Source organism: Drosophila santomea, chromosome 2R, assembly GCF_016746245.2.
Source record: "Drosophila santomea strain STO CAGO 1482 chromosome 2R, Prin_Dsan_1.1, whole genome shotgun sequence".
NCBI classification, from domain to species: Eukaryota; Metazoa; Arthropoda; class Insecta; order Diptera; family Drosophilidae; genus Drosophila; species Drosophila santomea.
The window spans coordinates 6,537,024-6,555,174 of record NC_053017.2 but is presented as its reverse complement, the minus strand read 5'-3'; the positions used below and the strand labels follow the sequence as shown (position 1 = coordinate 6,555,174).

The 18,151-nt window shown below is 44.3% G+C and overlaps 2 protein-coding genes across 4 annotated transcripts in view; one reads left to right on the top strand and one right to left on the bottom strand.

The window, feature by feature from the left end:
* LOC120444435 (dual 3',5'-cyclic-AMP and -GMP phosphodiesterase 11) overlaps window positions 1-2,433 on the top strand; it is a 40,173-nt gene extending 37,740 nt beyond the window's left edge. For 2 of the 3 annotated variants that reach the window (XM_039624087.2, XM_039624086.2), the window contains one exon: window positions 3-2,433. In XM_039624087.2, the coding sequence (XP_039480021.1) occupies window positions 3-1,172 (1,170 nt within the window). In that variant the 3' untranslated portion in view covers window positions 1,173-2,433. The remainder of the gene's footprint in view (window positions 1-2) is intronic. The other variant, XM_039624088.2, reaches the window with a different exon arrangement.
* Window positions 2,434-2,509: 76 nt separating this feature from the next.
* LOC120446063 lies at window positions 2,510-16,883 on the bottom strand. Its single transcript, XM_039626838.1, has 9 exons — window positions 16,201-16,883; window positions 7,030-7,610; window positions 6,230-6,965; window positions 5,652-5,927; window positions 5,375-5,592; window positions 3,774-5,306; window positions 3,301-3,709; window positions 3,079-3,232; window positions 2,510-3,018 (listed from the first exon to the last, which is right to left on the bottom strand). The coding sequence occupies exons 1-9, from the start codon at window positions 16,236-16,238 to the stop codon at window positions 2,779-2,781; spliced, it is 4,185 nt and encodes a 1,394-aa protein (XP_039482772.1). The 5' UTR covers window positions 16,239-16,883; the 3' UTR covers window positions 2,510-2,778.
* Between the last annotated feature and the right edge of the window lie 1,268 nt (window positions 16,884-18,151).

The following is an 18,151-nucleotide window of genomic DNA, read 5'->3' as shown; positions in this document are numbered from 1 at the left end:
AGGCCTTCGCAACCCTCTCCGACAAGCTTGAGCCTCTTGTCGAGGGCGTGCGCGGTAATCGGGGCCATTGGATTGATCTGGCCGATGTCGTGAAAACCAAAACTAGTCAGGGTCTGGAGCCGGAGGAGGAGGAGCAGCAGCAGCAGCAGCAGCAGCAGCAGCAAAATGTGATATCGAATGGTGACTGCAAGGCGATGAGTGATGATGATGTGGCTGCGACGAATGCGGAATTGCCAGCGGACTCCCCGAGCGAGAAAGCAAGCGTAAATGGCTCCAACGTTGCCAACAACAGCAGCTCAACTAATAAGAAAATTGCCGTCGCTTCTCACCCCACCAGCACCCAGCCCAGTGATGATGATAATGATGATGCAGATGCAGAAGCGGATGCGGATGAAGTGGACGAACAGCCCGCCGAGGAAAATGGTCACGATGCTGAAGTGGACGAGGCGTCCTGCCGTTCCAACAGTACCTGCAGCTCCTCGACCGCCTCCAGTCGCTTGTCCACTCCACCGCCCACCGGCGAGGATGACAGTACGCCCGTCTCGCCCTCGAAAACCCTTCAGGCCAAGCTGGTGGCAGCCAATTTGAAGGCACTGCAACGCCAGTCATCCAATCAGGTTCAGACCCAGAAGCAGCGTTGCAAGAGTTGCGACCATTCGCGCAGTGGGCTGCAGGTTCGCAAGACGAGCTCCCTGCGCGGCGCGCAAGAACTCGAGTTAGAGAGTAAGGCAAAAAATGGAACACACGCTGCTCTCTGCAAAAGCACGCCCGTGATCAACAACCACAACCATCAGCATCACCATAGTCATAATCACAGCCACAACCACAACCACAACCACCATCATCATCATCATCACTCGCATCACAATCACAGTCAGCATGGAATCGGGATTGGCAGTGCCAGCATCGGCGGTAGTGGGTTAATCAGCCTGACCACACCACTGCTGGCTATGGACAGTGATAGGATACCAAAAATCGTAGGCAAAATTGGAAATATCGATGGCCTGCCCTTCGCTAATGGCATTGGAGGTCCACAAAGTGCTCATGGGTTGCCCTATGCCAGCTATCAGCATCAGCACCATCATCTTCACCAGCATCATCATCATCTACTGGCGCGTCGGCATTCGGAGACAAATAGCAATGGGGCCACCGCTATGGCGGCTGAAAAATAAAAACATCCCAATCTGGTGTGTTCCTAGAAACTCTGAAACAAATTAAGGGGTTCATATTTAGCATGATAACTCCTAAACCACATATGTGATGCCTAAAAGTATGCAAGAAATCCTCTTCATAACACTAGACAAGTCCGCTGTGGCGAAAATTCTGGATCACATTAGCATATCTTCAATATGTACATAGTTCTATACACCTCATATGAATCGCAACCCAATACCGCACACTATCATCTTGTATATAACATCCATTTTGAGCAACAGTATCGCAGAGCAGTAGGAAAGGATATTGAGAAAAGCACATAACATAAGCAAATTGTGGCTCAGCAATTTGAAAGCCTACAACTAAATCTAAATAGAAAGATTCCTATAAACGTATGTAAGTCGTTATATACATATGTATGTGTATATTCTGATCTGTGTGTGTTTGCAACTTAAATTTTTAGTTCGTACCGTCAGAGTTAGTTAATGATAATGCAAAGAAGTCAAATTCTCTAGATGTTTAAGCACCAACCAACAAAAGAAACAAAACAAAAGATACAACTTACCAAATATGGCAGAGTAGTGGACTCTTTAATTGTCGTTCGCTTGCTAGCTACGCTCATTTTTATGGAACACAGCAAGGATAAAAGTATTGTAATGTCCGCGAAACAAATACATATTCGAGTACGATAACACTGTATAACTGTACGCGTTAGTTGAATTATCTCTATGGGTACCAAAAGTCTAACTTTAGTAGCATTAACCAACCGCTTAGTGATGATGTTAGCTGTCGAGTAACGAGAAACCGAACCGATCGCGAGCCTAGATTGTAATAATCACCTATAACACACCCGAAACCGGTAACCAGAAAACAAAACAAACACTTAGCGCTCGGATTTTCCCCGTCTCTGCGCTCTTTTCGAATTTAAATAATTGTAATGTTATGCAATGATAAGAAATGTATTTGTATCCACATATGCTCTGGATGGCCCCGATGGGCTGGCCCAATGTGCAGAACCCAGACCATCCCGGGAGCATATATCCTTGTGGCAACAGCACGTCTAACGTCCTGCGTGCCACTGGGAACAACTGCTCGTGAATATTTGCAAATGCGCGTATATAAATTCATGTAATCCTTCTTTAGACTAGATTGTACTTTGTGAGTTTTGTTATTTATTGTCGGCATTATAGAGAAACCTATCAAAAATACACAAACTATTTGCTGTAACGGACCATGTTCAATAAGGCAAAACTAAATAAAGCAACATAATACCTAAAACGTCTTTTTAATATTATACTTTGACGGAAGCCACACCTTACAGAAGAAACAACGAGTGACTATTATTTTACTCACATAAGGCGTTTATTATAATTTGTTAATAGTTATGCTGTAATTTTAATTAGGATATAACTAGGACACTGCGAATTGCAAATGTCTGATGATGGGGCCGAGCGTCTCGTTTCTTAAGTCATGTTTGTCTTTCACATGCATTGGTCAAGTCTTTAGGCAAGCAATCAACAAAGAAACTTATGTACAAACGCAAGATTTATTTACAAAATGCGTTTCAATATTGGTAGCTTGTGCTTACTCCGCACCCAAAGCTGACGATTCACTCCCTGCATCTTACAGGGAAGCAATGAAGGGCGTTAGGTCGGGGAACTTGAAGAGATTCTGGTTGCGGGATCGGGTCACACGCGGTTGAGCCTGACCCTGTCGCTGTTGGGCATTGAAGCCACTGGCCTGCTGACCGGTCAAGTAAATGCCGCACTGCGAGTTGCACACCTCATCCCGCAGAATGGCCTCCTTGGGCCACTGCCGAATCAACTGGCCGCAGTCCGTGATGCGCAGAGAGGCGCACTGAGCCTGCAAGTGGAAAGCAACTTTTAGAAGGGAATTCCCCTTGAAGAATACCATGTAACTTACTCCCTCGGCGGAGCAGACGCAACTGGTGCAGGGCGATGGGAAGGCAGATTCACCAACACGGACATTGCGGTTGCCAATCTGACAACCCTGGACATTTTCGCGCCAGGCGTTCAGGTCAATCTGGGGCATCGAGGAGCAGGGCACGCGTGGGTTCCTATAAAAATAGTTGTAAGAAGAAATTGGCTTGCTAAGTCATTTTTGAAAGCCTCTGGTAATACTTACAGGAAATTGCTAGGCAAATCGAAGGCAGCACGCTGCATATCTCCGCTGATCTCCAGGTTCTCGCAAACGATCTTGGCCAGCGTCACCTTACGGATCTCAGCCAGCTGAGCCTCCGTGAACTTGACCTCTGGGTTCTGGTTCTCGTACCAGAAGCGATCGCACTTGCGCAGCTGCCTGAACTGGATGCCAATGATGCAGGCCAAGGTGGGTCCAACCAGACCGCCCTGCAGGGGACGTTCAGTCATGGCGCCAGGGAAGAGATCAATGTCATCTACGCTGGCGTAGACCTTCTGGAAACGGTTGATGACCTCGGTGGGAATCTCGCGGCTCAAGTCGTTCCAGTTGGTGGCGCGTTTCAAGTTGCAAAGGGCCCGGTAGTTGTTGTACGAGGGGATTCCATGATCACGAGCTGGGGAAATAACAATAATGGTAGCATCTCCTACATAAATGTATATATAATAAGGGAAACAAACCTCTCTGAATATTCAGGGCGATCAAATCAATGCCAGAGAAAGGAATCTTGCGGTCCTCGAACAAATGGTTGGTCACTTCTCCGGTAATGAACTGATCCAGGGTCTCCATTGGAGTGGCCACCAGACCACGCAGGATTTCGTCAATGATTCCAGGCTGAAGCAGGGCATCCATGCGGAAGAAACCATCGCGGAGCAATAGTGGGGGCTCCACAGGCTGGTGCTGGACACTCAGACGGGGAATATGGGGACGCAGCAGAGAGTGACCAATACGGAAGGCAGCTGCGGCAAACTCGTTGAAAACAATCGGAGAGCACGATGGGTTGTAGTCCTTGTAGTATCCCTGGGGCAGAAGCTTAAGACCATACAGATTGACGGCATTCCAGCTGAGAATGCGGGGCAGGAACTCGTTGAACACGATATGTTGCACTTGGGCACTGACAATTTTACGGGCATGATGGAAGAGCTGCTCTCCATTCCAGTGAGGATTCACTCCGCGCAGACCCTCAACAATGCGGTTGTGTTCACGCAGAAAGGCGGTGTGAATGGCAGTCAGACCTGGCTGCTCGGATGCACGATCATCGCCACCAAGGAAGCACAGACCGTTGCGGGACTTGCACTCGGGATGGGGTCCCAGCGGAAGGAGTTCCTTGCCCCTCACTTGGGTGCTGTTCATGCGTCCGGAGAATCCACGAAGCTTGTTGGACAGACAAGTGGTCTCGCCATACACCATGGAGCCGTCCAGGAAGTGAGTGTTCTGGTTGATCTGATCGCGTGGTCCCAGCGATTGCTGTCCAGGCAGCGATCTCATCGAGGGGAAGCAGAAACGCTCGCCACTGGTCACATTCACTTCGGGATAGTAGAAATCGCCAGCGGGCACCGGGAAGGGATTACATTCGGGATGCACCGTCTGGCGGGAGTTGCAGGGTCGGCAACTCGGGATGGACTCGTGGAAACCCTTGTGGATCGGGGTCAAAGTCAAATCGTGGTCGACAAACTGGGCGAACTGCATCACCATCAGGGAGTAGCGAGTGTGCAGGTTGGAAATATCAGGATGGATTGTGGTGGAAATGGTTCTGGGATTGGGCAATGCGGTGCCGGTCACACCAGTCAATCTGGGTGCCGAGATGCCGTCCTCATACTGAGCGGGCAGCAGGCGGGAGAAAGTGGTCAGTGACTTGCCCCAGTTGGGATTACGCAGATTGTTGCATTTTCCGGACAGAGTACGGAACGGCGAGTTCGCATCGCACTGCTGACTGGGTTCCGGGCATGTATCCAGTGAATTCTGGGCACCACCAAGTAGTCCGCTAATGTCCACCGTTTGCAGGGTATCGGTCAGTTCGTTACGGTTAAATGCATTCTGGTTAGGATTGAAGATCTGACGCTTGCGTCTGGTTATGTGGTTGAGGGTCTTCACAATCTCGTTGGAGGTCAGCTCGAAGATCAGGGAGGAGTTGGCCAGGTTCAGGGCAGCCAAATTGGCCTTGCTGAACGAGGCAGCCGTACCATCAGGGGATCGGGCACTGATGCCACCCTCTGCAAAGAAGATGGAATTTATGGTTAGTTTTAATCTGAAGCACACGCAAAAGTCTTGAAGAACTTACTGGTGCGCCACACTTCGTACTCGAAGCGCTTGCGTTCCTCCAATTCTTGCTTGGCACGCTCCACAGCAGCCTCGATCAGTTCGGGACTCAGCTCGGCAATCGCTTCCTTGGTCGCTGGTTCCACCTCAACGTGGTCCACGTGCACCTCATCTTCAGGGTTTACTTGCCAGGGCTTCAGATCAAACTTGGGCAGCTGGTCGCAGTCCAAAATGGAATTCCTAGTAAGATAAGCACCTCTGGAATTTCTGACATTTAAGTGTAATCATCATTTACTCACAGGTAGTTGTCCTCCAGAATGAAAGCCTTGGACTGCGCGGTGCTTACTTGATGGGAACCACACAGCAAACCGGACAGAGTCGTCTGGCGAATGCTCTTCAGCTGATCCAGAGTGAAGGACGAGGGCGGGATCTCGTTTTCGTACCAGAAACGATCGGTCTGCTTCAGCTGCTCAAACTGCAAGGTCAGCAAGCAGCTAATTGTGGGTCCAAAGAGAGCTCCAACCACGGGCTCCTCCAGAAGGGCACCCACCAACAAATCAATGTCGTTTGCGTTTCTGGAAAGGGATAAAATATTCAACTGTAATAATAAATAATAGTAAAAATGGTTGGATAAACTTTTTCGTTTTGAAACCTCTCACATATAAATACAAAACTCTTTTAGATGTATAAATATTTCAAATTTACATAAAGCTTATCAATTGTTATATAAAGTCATTGACATTTAAATATTTTGAAAACTTCTGAGCGTGCGTTTAGATCAGTTGACTGGAGTGTTGCAAAGACCGAAGCTAACCGGTATTTAAAAGGTCTACCATAAATTGAGGTTTCACCATTTAACAAAGTCATAAAAACTCACTGGTAAATGTCACGCAGATTGGTGATGTACTCCTCGGGAATGTTGGAAACCTGGGCTAAAGTATCGAAGCTCACATTGGCAGCACTCTGGTCGGCGAATCGACGCTCGCAGAGATCAAGGGCATGTACATAGGATGCCACTCCGTGGTCACGACCGCGATGAACGGCCAGAGCCAACTCGGACCAACCCTCGGCATTTGTTTGACTGGGAACCAGTGACTTTTGCAGGGCGGCAATGGACAGCAGCTCGTGGGCGGACATCTTCTTGGCCAGCATCTCTGGGGGATACATGCTCCAGAAAGCGGGCATGGCGGCGGTTGCAAACTCATTGTAGATTCCCCCCCTCACCGAGCTGGAGTAGTTGCTCGAGTGCTTCTCGGCAGTCAGTCTCAGACCCTCCTTGGCAGTGGTTTCCTGGCCCAGGACCAAAGGCAAGAACTCGTTGTAGGTGATGTGCTGAATGGTGGCCGTGATGATGCGTCTGGCCTCCAGGAACACATCCTCTTCGGACCAATCGGGATTGATGTGCGACAGCTGCTCGCCGATGTTGTTGTGCTGCTGCAGCAGAGCACGATGGAGTGCTCCGGTGGCTCCAGCCACCTGGCAGTACTTGCAGGACTCCACCTTTACTCCGCCACTGATGTAGGTGCGCAACTGGTCGAATTCGTGGCGAGTGGAGCCATACAGTCCAGAGCCATCAATGTAGGCCGAGGCAATGTTCATCTGCTGGCGAGTGTCTGTAAGAGGGAAACATTCTCATTTTAGATATAATACCCGTTTCTCAGAGCCTTTTGAACTTACGCTTCTGGCACGCGTCCGAATCGAATCCTGGCGCCGATCGCTTGTACTCCTTGCAGTCGGGTCCTGCCCGAACGAAGCAGTGCTGCAGCTCGCTGGGATCCTTGACGGCGGAGTCGCGCTCGCAGCACTTTCCGGAGATGGGCAGCTGTCCTACCTCGACCAGGTCGTTGGCCAACAGTTGACCCCAGGCGGGCAGCATGGCGGTGATGTGGGCGTGGCGCAGCTCGCCTTCCACGTGGCGCTGCAGTTGCTCGATCACCAGCTCGGCATCGGGTAGGGCATGGGTGCCCTTAGAGGTCCTCGGCTGGCTCACACCATCGGCATAATCAGCAGCCAGCAGACGCTGGAAGATATCTCCCCGTGCACCCCACTTCCGGTGGGACACGTTGTTGCACTCGGCGGTCGGTTGGCGGTACTTGCTCGGCGGGCACACGTCATAGTCACCGGCCACGCTGCCCTCCGCCTCCGCCGAGGATCCACAAGGGGTCAGGGAGCGGGCACGTTCGGAGCTCAGGGCATTGATGGCGGCATTCTCGAGGTCCTCGGGGATACGGAGTGTCAGACTGGGAGCACAGAGGCACCTGGAAGGTAATGGAAATCAATTAATTGGTTGCTACAGTTATATATTTATAAAATAACAAGTAAAAAATTAGTTTTGTGACTTCAACGTCCACAGCTTTAGTTTGTTGTCTTATCACAGGTGATTTCAGTAGTTATTTGTGATTAAAAGCTAGTTTTCACTAAGAAAGAAAGAATATAAAATTCCATTTTTATTCGTTCATTTCATTCATCGTAACGCAGAAAAACAATTCGAATGTCTTATGAATAAAATACAATTTAGCTTTCCATTAGGTAGACTTTGGGTGATTGCTGACTCATTAAAACAACAATCAAATCACGAAAAGTCTCTGATAAAATTCTCCAGCGTTAACTCAACGATAGCATTCCTTTTAGCTTTACTCAGAAGTTTAAAATCTTTTCATGGGCTTTTCCTCCTACTTTGTTATCACAAATAGGTTTAACCCAAAAGCTAATATCACGTGTTGTTAATTTGCGCGGAATCGCCTTCGTTTCATTCATCCATGGGCTCGCATCGCATTTTCCGGCTTTTAATTACAAGTTTTCTCACATCGCCGTCGTTTGCTCACACTGTTCATCAAACGCGGCACAGACAACAAAAACTGAAACTGAAACTATGCATATAAAAAGCAATATAATAGAGGAGGCGTAGGGCTGCGATTGTCTGCCAAACCGGATATGAGATACGTCTGTCGAACTAATCAATTTTGAATTATGAACAATGACGCTGTCTGCCCCCAAAAGGCTATATTTGACTTATTGACTGACTGGCTGAATGACTAACTTGGCTGAATGGCTTATTAAGCCGCACTGTGTTGGCCTGTCATTATGCTATTCTATTGATTTTGGCCAGCCGTCTCGGCTCACGTGACGGAGTTTCTTTTGTGGTTGCATTGACATTAGTTTCCGAATTGAAGTCTTTTGTCAACAGCAACAATATGCAATTTATGTGCTTGCCCCTGACGTCAAGATCCGAGATTATGCAACACTCTGCAGTCTGGTGGATGTGGGCGTAGAAGATCCGCTTTTAGAATCCGCCTAATGAGCTGAATTCGGTGTTTGGGTAAACGTCCTCACCTTCCCCTACATTAATTTTGGACCAAACTCCGCTGATCCTAAATGATATTCAAGCAGAGTTACCTTTCCTGTTTCGCTTTAATTGGTTTTATTTTTGCTTATTTTATTGAGTTATACACACATATATTTTGTTTAGCACTCATTTAAAAGTTGAACGTAATTTGTGGTATTTCGTTCGGGTTGTTTAGACGAATGTTCAAGGCTATTGTATTATTAGTAACTTTTAAGTGACCGCTTGTGGTGTTTATCTAAAAAGATTCCAGTCGACTATAATGTTTCAAGATAGCTACGATTGGGTGTATGAACTTGTGTTGAGTTCAAGAGCCACATAAATCTATTTTGTTTGCGAAAAAACGCAGGAAATGATTAGAGTGATGATGGAGCTTTCATGGTTAGGATAAATAAAATGTGCCATCTTCGACACATAATAATGGTTATTAAGAGGTAACCTAAACACAAATCTCTATCAATTGTTCGCAATTGCAAAACAAAATTCATTATTGCGATTCTGGCATAAAAAAAGGAAATGCCAAATGAAGTAACGATCACCGAAAATAACTCGTAATGCGATTACCCATTTGCCAGGTGCGTGGCTGCCCATTGAGGCCAGTCAAATCCATAACCATTGGCCAATATGCAGGCAACGGACGGCAGGCAATTGGCACACATAAGTTAATTTATTGCCGGGCACGAGTAATCCCCTTTAGTTGTGCTTTTGCAGAACTTGACTGCCGACACGTATCTCAATAACTTGGCCGAAACCGAGCTGAAAGCGAAAGCAGAAGTGCTGGCAATTTACATTTGTTTGCTTATGGCTTTTATGCGGCATGGAGCGGGTCGTCTGGTATTTATGTCACCAACTGAAATGCAAAAATGTGTGTCATGCCTCGCCACTGATGGCACCCATAAACCAAACAAACAAAACAAAATAAAAAAAGCGTTAAAAAAAGCAAATAGAAATGCACATCACATGCCGCATATTCGTTATTTAACAACATTATGACATCAATAGTTAGCATTTCTTTTTTATTTTTATCGAGCGCCGTTTGCTGAAATCCAACAATTAAATCAAGTATTAAAAAGGAAAGTTCGTGTGGGGTTTATCAATCAGTCATTGGCAAACGGCAGTAAAAATAGACTTTAAGTTGTCATAAGCCTTTCGATTGGACGGATGATTTTTTTTCTAGATTTCTTATCTGTGTATAGGTTACTTGAACTTGTTTTTGGCGAAATGTATTTATTTGCTTGACATTTATTGGGTTTGTTTGGATGACCAGTTGGCAATCGGAAACGGCGTCCAGTATGGTAATCCCCAAAAAATTATAAGAATTCAAGTTGAGTCAAATTCCTCGTAAAAATCTCACTTGATTATCGGTCGTATCAACATCTTTCGGGGTGATTGGTTTTATATATTTATTGGGTCTCAATATTAAGATTCATAAACCCATTGTCAGCGACAGCTCGTGGTATTTGCATTCTGTTTATAGCCGTTTTACAATCGGTAGTTAGTCATTCGCTCGATCGATCGGCAATTATAAAACACGTGAGTGAGAACTGTAAAAATACCAAATGGCACATCCAACAAGTCAAACCAGTTGCACAAAAGAGCTGACAAACGCGTGCCAGTCCTAAAATAGTTGACTTTAGCAAAGCAGCCAAGCAGCTTGCATAAGCCCATCACAATTGCAAACAATATATCGTTGTTAATTTGACTTATTAAATAAATATTGCACAACGCGCTAGCTGTTCGGATATTATGCTATTTAGCGATTTGCATAAATTCCCGGTGATGCCGATAAGCGATGTATGTTTAACTTGCAAGTGCTGATAGTTCGGTAGCTCTGCGCAGTTGAGAGTCACGAATTAATTGTCTGTGCAAAACATGAGCTAAGTGGCCTTAGATAAGGCACTACCCACATATGAATGAATAATGTGCGTCAACATAAGCGGCACGGGCATACTTAGAAACGGAAAATCTCCAAACACCCGCAATCGCTTTGCGCAATCAGCGGGAAAACAAAAGACTTAGGCAACAAACTTGACTCGCTGCCAATTGCCAAATCATGCAGCACCAGTGCACTGGTAACAGCAGCCGATACAAAAATTACTTGCGCCTGCCAAGAGGGCTTACACAAATGGGTTAGTGTGGCACTAGCCTGCAATAATAACAGAAAAACACAATTGCGGAAGCCATCAAATGTTTGGTATGCGCATTACTCATGCGAACGCCCGTTTGACGTCGTTTTCATTATCAACAGTCCGATATGCAGACGGGCCGACCGACCAAACACATACGAAACAAGTGTATATATCTTCATCCGTATTTTGCACGCTTCTCGACGGCAGGCAACACCCCTGGCATCCATGTGTTTCTGCAATTACTCCAAAGGCACGTAGCGTCATCGTCATGTGACTTTGCACATGATTTCCTACCACCAACACAGGCAACAGGAAAATCAGCAACACCAGCGACGGCAGCAATACTACCACAAAGGCGTGGAAAAAACAAGAAAGCGAAAGTATGTTCCACAAATGTCGCGTCCTGCATACTCTACTGGCTAAACTTAAATTATCAGCCAACTAAAGAACATTGGGAATTTTGCAAAATTTAGAATGCAATTTGTTAAATGTTTGATCATCATTATCGCATTTTTTTTCAATGAAGGAACTATATATAATTTGGCACAACTGATTTGGATACCCTTTTGCAATCATGTGATGGTCATGTGATCAGCAAAATACACTCCCCAAACACTATTTGTTTCACTCTGGCTTAGTGGTTTCTTTGTGTTTATTACACAGCCAGTTTCTTAGCTCTGAACATTGCACAATGGGTAGGAGTAGACCAGGCCGAAAACCAGACAACAGGCTATGAAAATACTCATGATTGAATGCATTACGCCCTTACTCATTTTGTATGGCTCTTTCTTGGACGGATGAGGAAATATGCATGAAAAAACCCATAGAAGATCTGCACACAGAAATTTTCAAGTGCACTTCATTACCATAACGATGTTCACTGGCAACTGTGATGATCAGCAACGACACACGAACGTCGAGTGCAGGCATGATGCAATTTTCATGTTTACTTCTTTTTTCAGTGACGTTCATCGATGTGGCTTCCAATATTGGTTACATTGCCAAGTCTGTAGTTGGCGCAGATGTTGCTGGCTGCTGGTGAACGTGGCTTGAACGCCAGCCAAGAGGCGTGAAGATCATAATTCTATGCCGGTGTGTGTCCCCATGGGGCCGTTGCTTTTTATGGCAAGAAAGTGTAAACGTTGGCAAAGTCACGCGCCGCAGACAGCCATATGGATCTACGAATATTCGAATAGCGGGGCGTAACTTTCGTTTTCATTGCGAAAGTGCATACAACTTGATATTGGTAAATAATTCGAAGAGCAGCTTTTGGCCTCGTATCTCCATATCTTACAGGGTGTTGCCTGCATGCAAATCGACTGGAAGTTTTCATTTGATTTGCGATTTAATGTCAGTCGGTTACCGGTCAAACACCAAGGTCGCAGTTTGTTGGCCAACAGCCGACCAATTGGGCAAAGAGAAAATATAATTGTCTAATTTAAGGCCTAAAACTCTGTAATCGGCGTTTATGTTGACAATGCCTAGATGATCGTTTATAATTTCCAAAAATTTGCCAGTAATTTACCACCATTGACATCGCACCCATGTGTTTATAGTGAAAATAGGTTTGTGTTCCCCGCCGGCAGCCTAATGCTGTGAAATCTTTTCGGGCAATTTAAGGTGAAATGTGAGAAAGTTAAACGGGGGCTTGGTAATGGAAACCAAGATGAAAATCTCTAGAGGGAAAATGGGGCATATTTGTACATGAATTATATTGAGTAAGTATAATAACAAGATCCCAGCCCTTGGTTAGTTCCGTAAGCTCCTTGCTTTAAGGCAAAAAACTCATACATTTGTAAGATCATTTGCATGATACATCATAATCATCATCTTTTACCCATCTTCATTCGACTTATGTAAGATGACAACCTGTTGCGGCGCCTTGAAATGACGGAAGAGGCCAGATGCGCCTAGCAGGCAAGTGTCAAAAGCAAAACCTCAAAAGGCTCTTTAAACTTCATTTGAAGAGCTGGCCACATTAACAAATATTTAGTTCCGTTGCTGGAGAGCAAAATTACTGAAAACCCGAAAAATGAAGCCCAGTCAAGCCTGTTGGCCACTTGATCCTGTTGAAGTTGATTACGTCGTCCAATGGCAGCAACAAAAATTTCACTTTCTTGTGTTTGGCATTTTGCTTCGGATTTTGTTTATGGGCTCTTGATTTTTTTCACAGATGCCTTGTTCCGTTATCTTTTTAAAAGAGCGAAGCTCGGACCAATCCGAAAAATTTCTTTTTAACCCAAATAAACCAGTCGCTAACAAGATGTCTGCAGGGATGTACCTTTTTATATTGTTTGCGGTTGAGTGTGGCACATTTTTGTGTATTGAAGGAAAAGACCACCAGCTACATGTATTAAGACACAATTGGCACCCCGTTCCTTTTAGATTTTTTTTCGGATCCAGCTGCTGTGCATATTGGTCGTTATACTTTTATTTTATTCGGGTTAACCCGTTTTTTTGAGTCATGTATGTAGAAATGAGCAAAGTGGTCAGACAGGCGCTGCCAGAGTTGGACACTCGCAGAAATGTTTGTGCGCTTTGAATTATTCTTGGCGAAGCAGAAAACAAGTTGAGCAACGGATCTTGATTTATCGAATCACTTGGAATTGGCCAACGACAGAGTTATACGGGCTCTCTCAGGGTCAGCAACTAAAGCGATCTCTAGTTTTGATCGCCTTTCACCAGGAAGCCTGAGGAAGAAAAGGAATTCTCGGCCATCGAGCCACAGCCACATGACAAAAAGGTTTATTCAACTTTTCACTGGATAAACTTTCGTTGTTGGATCTCCAGCCCAGACAAATGATGATAAATTAGTCAATAAATTAGACATGGGCATACATAAATAAAAAACGTGTCTTAGACACAGCAAGCAACGGATGAAATAAATATGATAAATGACTGCCTATCGAAAGACGGCCACAACTTGCAAATTAAATTACAAAAACACATAAAAAACCGAATTCTCGACTAAGAGAATTCGGTTTCGGTTTCGGTTTCAGATATTGTTTCAGCCTTGAACTCGCCGTTCTGTTTTTCTCCCCTAATTGCTTATTTATCATATACACGTTGGCTAATTGATTTTAAAAGAGTTCTAGCCAGCACAAAAAAAAAGATAACATCTTGACTAATTTTCTTCACAAAATGTGTTAACCAACAAGGCGGCGCTAAAGTTAATTTAAATTTAAGTTTCCCTTTTGGAAGAGTGCTAATGGATGTCTGTGAAATAGATTAATGACAACGACTACACTTAAGGTGGGGTTGAAGAGCGATGTGAAGATGCGGAATGGTTGGATCTGACATAAATTAGATCATTAATACTTGGATGAATTATAAACTATCATGTTCTGGTTTTAAAGAGATAAATATGTTATTATCTGATTAAAGATTATGGTTAGGTCCCAGCTCTTTAATGTCGTGCTCTGTGTTTTTTATGTGAAAAAATAAATCTTTTTGCTTTATTTTATAGTCAAATGATAATCGTATGGAAAATAAGTCTTTATGCTTAATTTAAGGCTTGACCTTCGAAAAAATCTCCACTGCTTGACCACTCCCAGTTTTCCCCTTTCTTAGGCACGGTTCGCATCATTTCATTCTGCAATTTTCACCCACATCCTCCTGGCCTTGCTACCGCTGAAGCTTTCAGTCAAATTGTAATTTCAAGTTCGCTGCCTGAGTCTTTCGTTTCGACCCACGCGAGTGCTCTAATTCGCCCAAATATTTCGCTTGCGACTATCGCAATTATGAATAACCAAAATTTGTCGCTTTTGGTGAGCCGGTGACATCCCATTAGGGGGCACCAAGCCTTGACGCCGCAGTCGATAGAAAAATGTCAAAAAGTGTTAAAAAATGTTTGTATGCTGTAAAACACTCGAGAAAACTTTTAGCAAGAATTCTACGACATCTAAGTGACTTAAGTGTGTCAACTAGACAATGTCAGCATCTGGCAGCGCAGTCGGCAATCGGCAGCACTTGTGCTTAATTTGCCTGAGCAATCAAGTTGCTCGGCTGCATTCTGAGCGTCGCCGCATGACTAAGCCAAAGAAGTCACATCTGGCCAAGGCCTCGAAAATAGAAAACCTGGTGAGCCTGGCCTGGTCGACCAATGTCGCCAGCCGGGGAGGGGATTATCCAATCCATTGCATAAGCGAACTGCTAGTGCCGCGATCCAATTTGCATAACTTACACAAACTGATTAACACAAAACGCCAAATTAATGCGGCAAGAGATAGGAGGAAACTTTCTACACTTAGCGGCCGCCTGTTAAACTCACATAGAAAATAAATCTGTTAATTAAAACTAGGCTCTGCTGCTGAGCGTCTTCATCGATAAAGCCAGATTAATTGCAGGCCTATGAATCGGATACGCCTGCAAATTATGTAAAGTTTTATGCTTCAGTTTCTTTTTTTTGGATGCCTACGCTGGAAATTATGTCAATGCGGTTAACACAAAACCGAAAAGAGGTGGACTGAAAACGAAAATAAAGTCACGATTGTGTAACCGTTCCAAAAACCACCTGGCACGACACACAAACATAAAAAGCGAAAGAGTCTTTTGTTGCCACTGACAACTTTTTCTCTTCAATTTGTTTTGGCATCTTCCCAGTCAAGAGAGGGAAAAATGAAAGTGAAACTTTTCAAATTGATTTTTCACTGGTGAGCAAAGAAATCCAATTCGAATCGATATTACATGATCGCCCCGCTTTGATCGCGCCTCGATAATAAATATTCATATGCAGACTTGAGATATAATCATCCGATTTCATCTTTTTGTCGTGATGTTAATTCTTGAAAATAGTTTTTTGATTTTCTGTAGAGTTAATAAATGCCTCAAGGACCATTAAAACGGGGAAGTCGAATCGCTTGGTGATAAGCCGAATGGCTCTGTCAATCTCTCACTTCCGTTGACGCTTCTTGTCGAACGACGCTTCGAGTCGAATAGAAAATGCATGATTAATGATGCTCTTCAGCCGACAAAACAGTCAAATTATATGCATAGTCTTACAAACAATAATTTGCTTATTTGTGGCTCGTCGTAGTAGGCCGGTCATTCGGCCAAAGCTTCAATGGTTGGAGATAATGCATAAATAATGTGATTAATGCAGCTAAAATTCTACTTCAGAAATGTGTCAAGAAACTTGTTCCTAAAGCCGGACATTTAAGACAAAATTTCCATATTCTTGCAATTAAATTGGCAACCGAGGGAGTGCCAAAACACAGATGAACATACGTAAACTAAGGACACTATAAAACAAGGATATATTTAAGGATTAGTCCTTCAAAGTATGATAGTATTTTCAAAGCAAATAATTACCACACTATATCTTGAAAAAACGACACCAACAAATGCTAATGGCTTAATTAAAAACTTTCAACTCACCATAAAATTAAACTAATCAGCATTTCTGGCTTCGTCATGATGAAGCCAGCGGCTACTCCTGCGTCAACTTCCTTTTTATGAGGAATTAAATTAAACGACTTACTAATTTATATATTTTAGTCTTATTAGCTCTTTGTTAAACAAAATAAATAGATTTAAATTATATTTGGCACGTTTTGCGAATTTGTTGTTTGATATATTTAATAAATATATTCGTAGTATATATTTATATATGTTGCTAGCTATTCTCCTGGCTATGTATCTTTTTATTTCTAGCGCTTATTTGGCGGGTTGGTCACCGGGCGCGGAATTTTTCACCAGCGGTGCGACGAAGTCTTGCCAAAGAGATTGTAACCGATGATGTATGCTATGATTTGAATCCTTTCGGTAATTAGCATAACGTTGGCAATGCAGAGCACAGCATTGACCCGAATATAAGAGCGAGGAGCCTATCTTGGCCACAAATCAGGTTGGTATATGTATTGTAATAGATATATATTTTTTTTGTTGAGTGACTTTAACCGTGCACACGACTCGATCCGTGCGAACGCGGCAGCAAACTGAATTCGAAATTGAAACTGAAACCGAAACCGAATTCAAGACACTCAAACGAAACCGAAAGCCGAGACCAAGATCCAAGATCTTTTCCAGACCCAGACCCAGACGATAAATCCGACTCTGACTCTGAACGCGACAGAGGCAAAAACGTATCTGAAAGCTGCCAGTCCCGGTGGCCGGGCTTAAAAGGCAATTCACACAGACAGCAAAACGGATCTGCTGTAAGCCAAGCACCAAGCTTCACCCCATAGCGAAACCGGTAACACCGACACGAAGCTTCTCTCTCGGATCGGGCTCTCTCTCTTGGCCCACACCTCTCCCTCTCTCTTGGCTTCTTTCTTGAGCTTGAGTTTGAGTTTGAGTTTGGGTTTTGAGGGGAGAAAGTAAAAATGATGCGACTGGCGTACACTCAACTACACAGCATGGGACAGGGCCAATACCACCGATATTGACCATAAAGAGATGGGGTAAAAATACATCTGTATGTATAGGACCCATAAAAATCAGGCCAAAAACTCATGCTTTTGTTTTGTCTGCGGTCAGAGGCGCTTTTTTAACACCTTTTGTCTGCACTTTTGATTTCAAATCGCATCTTGTGAAAGGAGTCACGCGCGTTGTAATTTGCACAAGAAGCAAAAACAAAGGTTCCCCAAAAAACAACCAAGAAGATATAAAAGCCGAGTGAGGTGGCAAATATTTACTGCAGGCAAAGAGTCGAGAGGAAACAAGTTTCTTCTTATTGTGGGACGAGTCTCGAGTCTGGGATCTCCTGCTGTGATGTAAGCACCCAAGACCCCATTACCCCAGACCATAGACATTCCCAGACCCAGTCTCGATCTGGGGGTTCCAATTCCCAATTCCGTCTAAGACTCAGTTTCAGAGCCAGCTGCAAAGGTCTCTCTGGCATTGGGCAATCTGAAGATCATTTAGAAATCGAATGCAAGCCATCAGTTATAGGGCATCCCCGCGATGCCCAGACACAAAAGCTGATTTGGCGAAGTTGATTGTTTGGCCAAACACTTCGATTAGTAGCCGGGTGCTAAAATGACAGTCAAACACCGCCGACAGGTGGCGCATGTCCGACAGCCATAAATTGGACAGCGAAATGTCATCAAAAAGAAGGCTTCACCCAAAAATAAAGACTATGTAAGGGTGACACCTGAATTGCTAATTGAAATCAGCCTGAATCATTTAGAGCTTTCGATTTTGAAAAATTCAATACCAAAAGATTAGCATTGATGCAACCGGCTCACGTGAAATATTTAAAGTAGGAGCTGTTTCGACTCTCTGCCCAATATTTTGAAATGCGTCATAGCCTGGTCTAATTTGAATAATTCTGTTTAAACTTATTATTAGCTCTGTTTCAGCGGTGATATTATATGCTATTATACTA

Excerpts from the sequence above, each read along its gene's own strand:
- LOC120446063 (XM_039626838.1), bottom strand. The coding sequence starts at position 16,238 with ATGACGAAGCCAGAAATGCTGATTAGTTTAATTTTATG. Across the intron at positions 7,611-16,200 it reads CTGATTAGTTTAATTTTATG|GTGCCTCTGTGCTCCCAGTC; the intron begins GTGAGTTGAAAG and ends ATTACCTTCCAG. Across the intron at positions 3,710-3,773 it reads CGCCCTGAATATTCAGAGAG|CTCGTGATCATGGAATCCCC; the intron begins GTTTGTTTCCCT and ends TTATTTCCCCAG.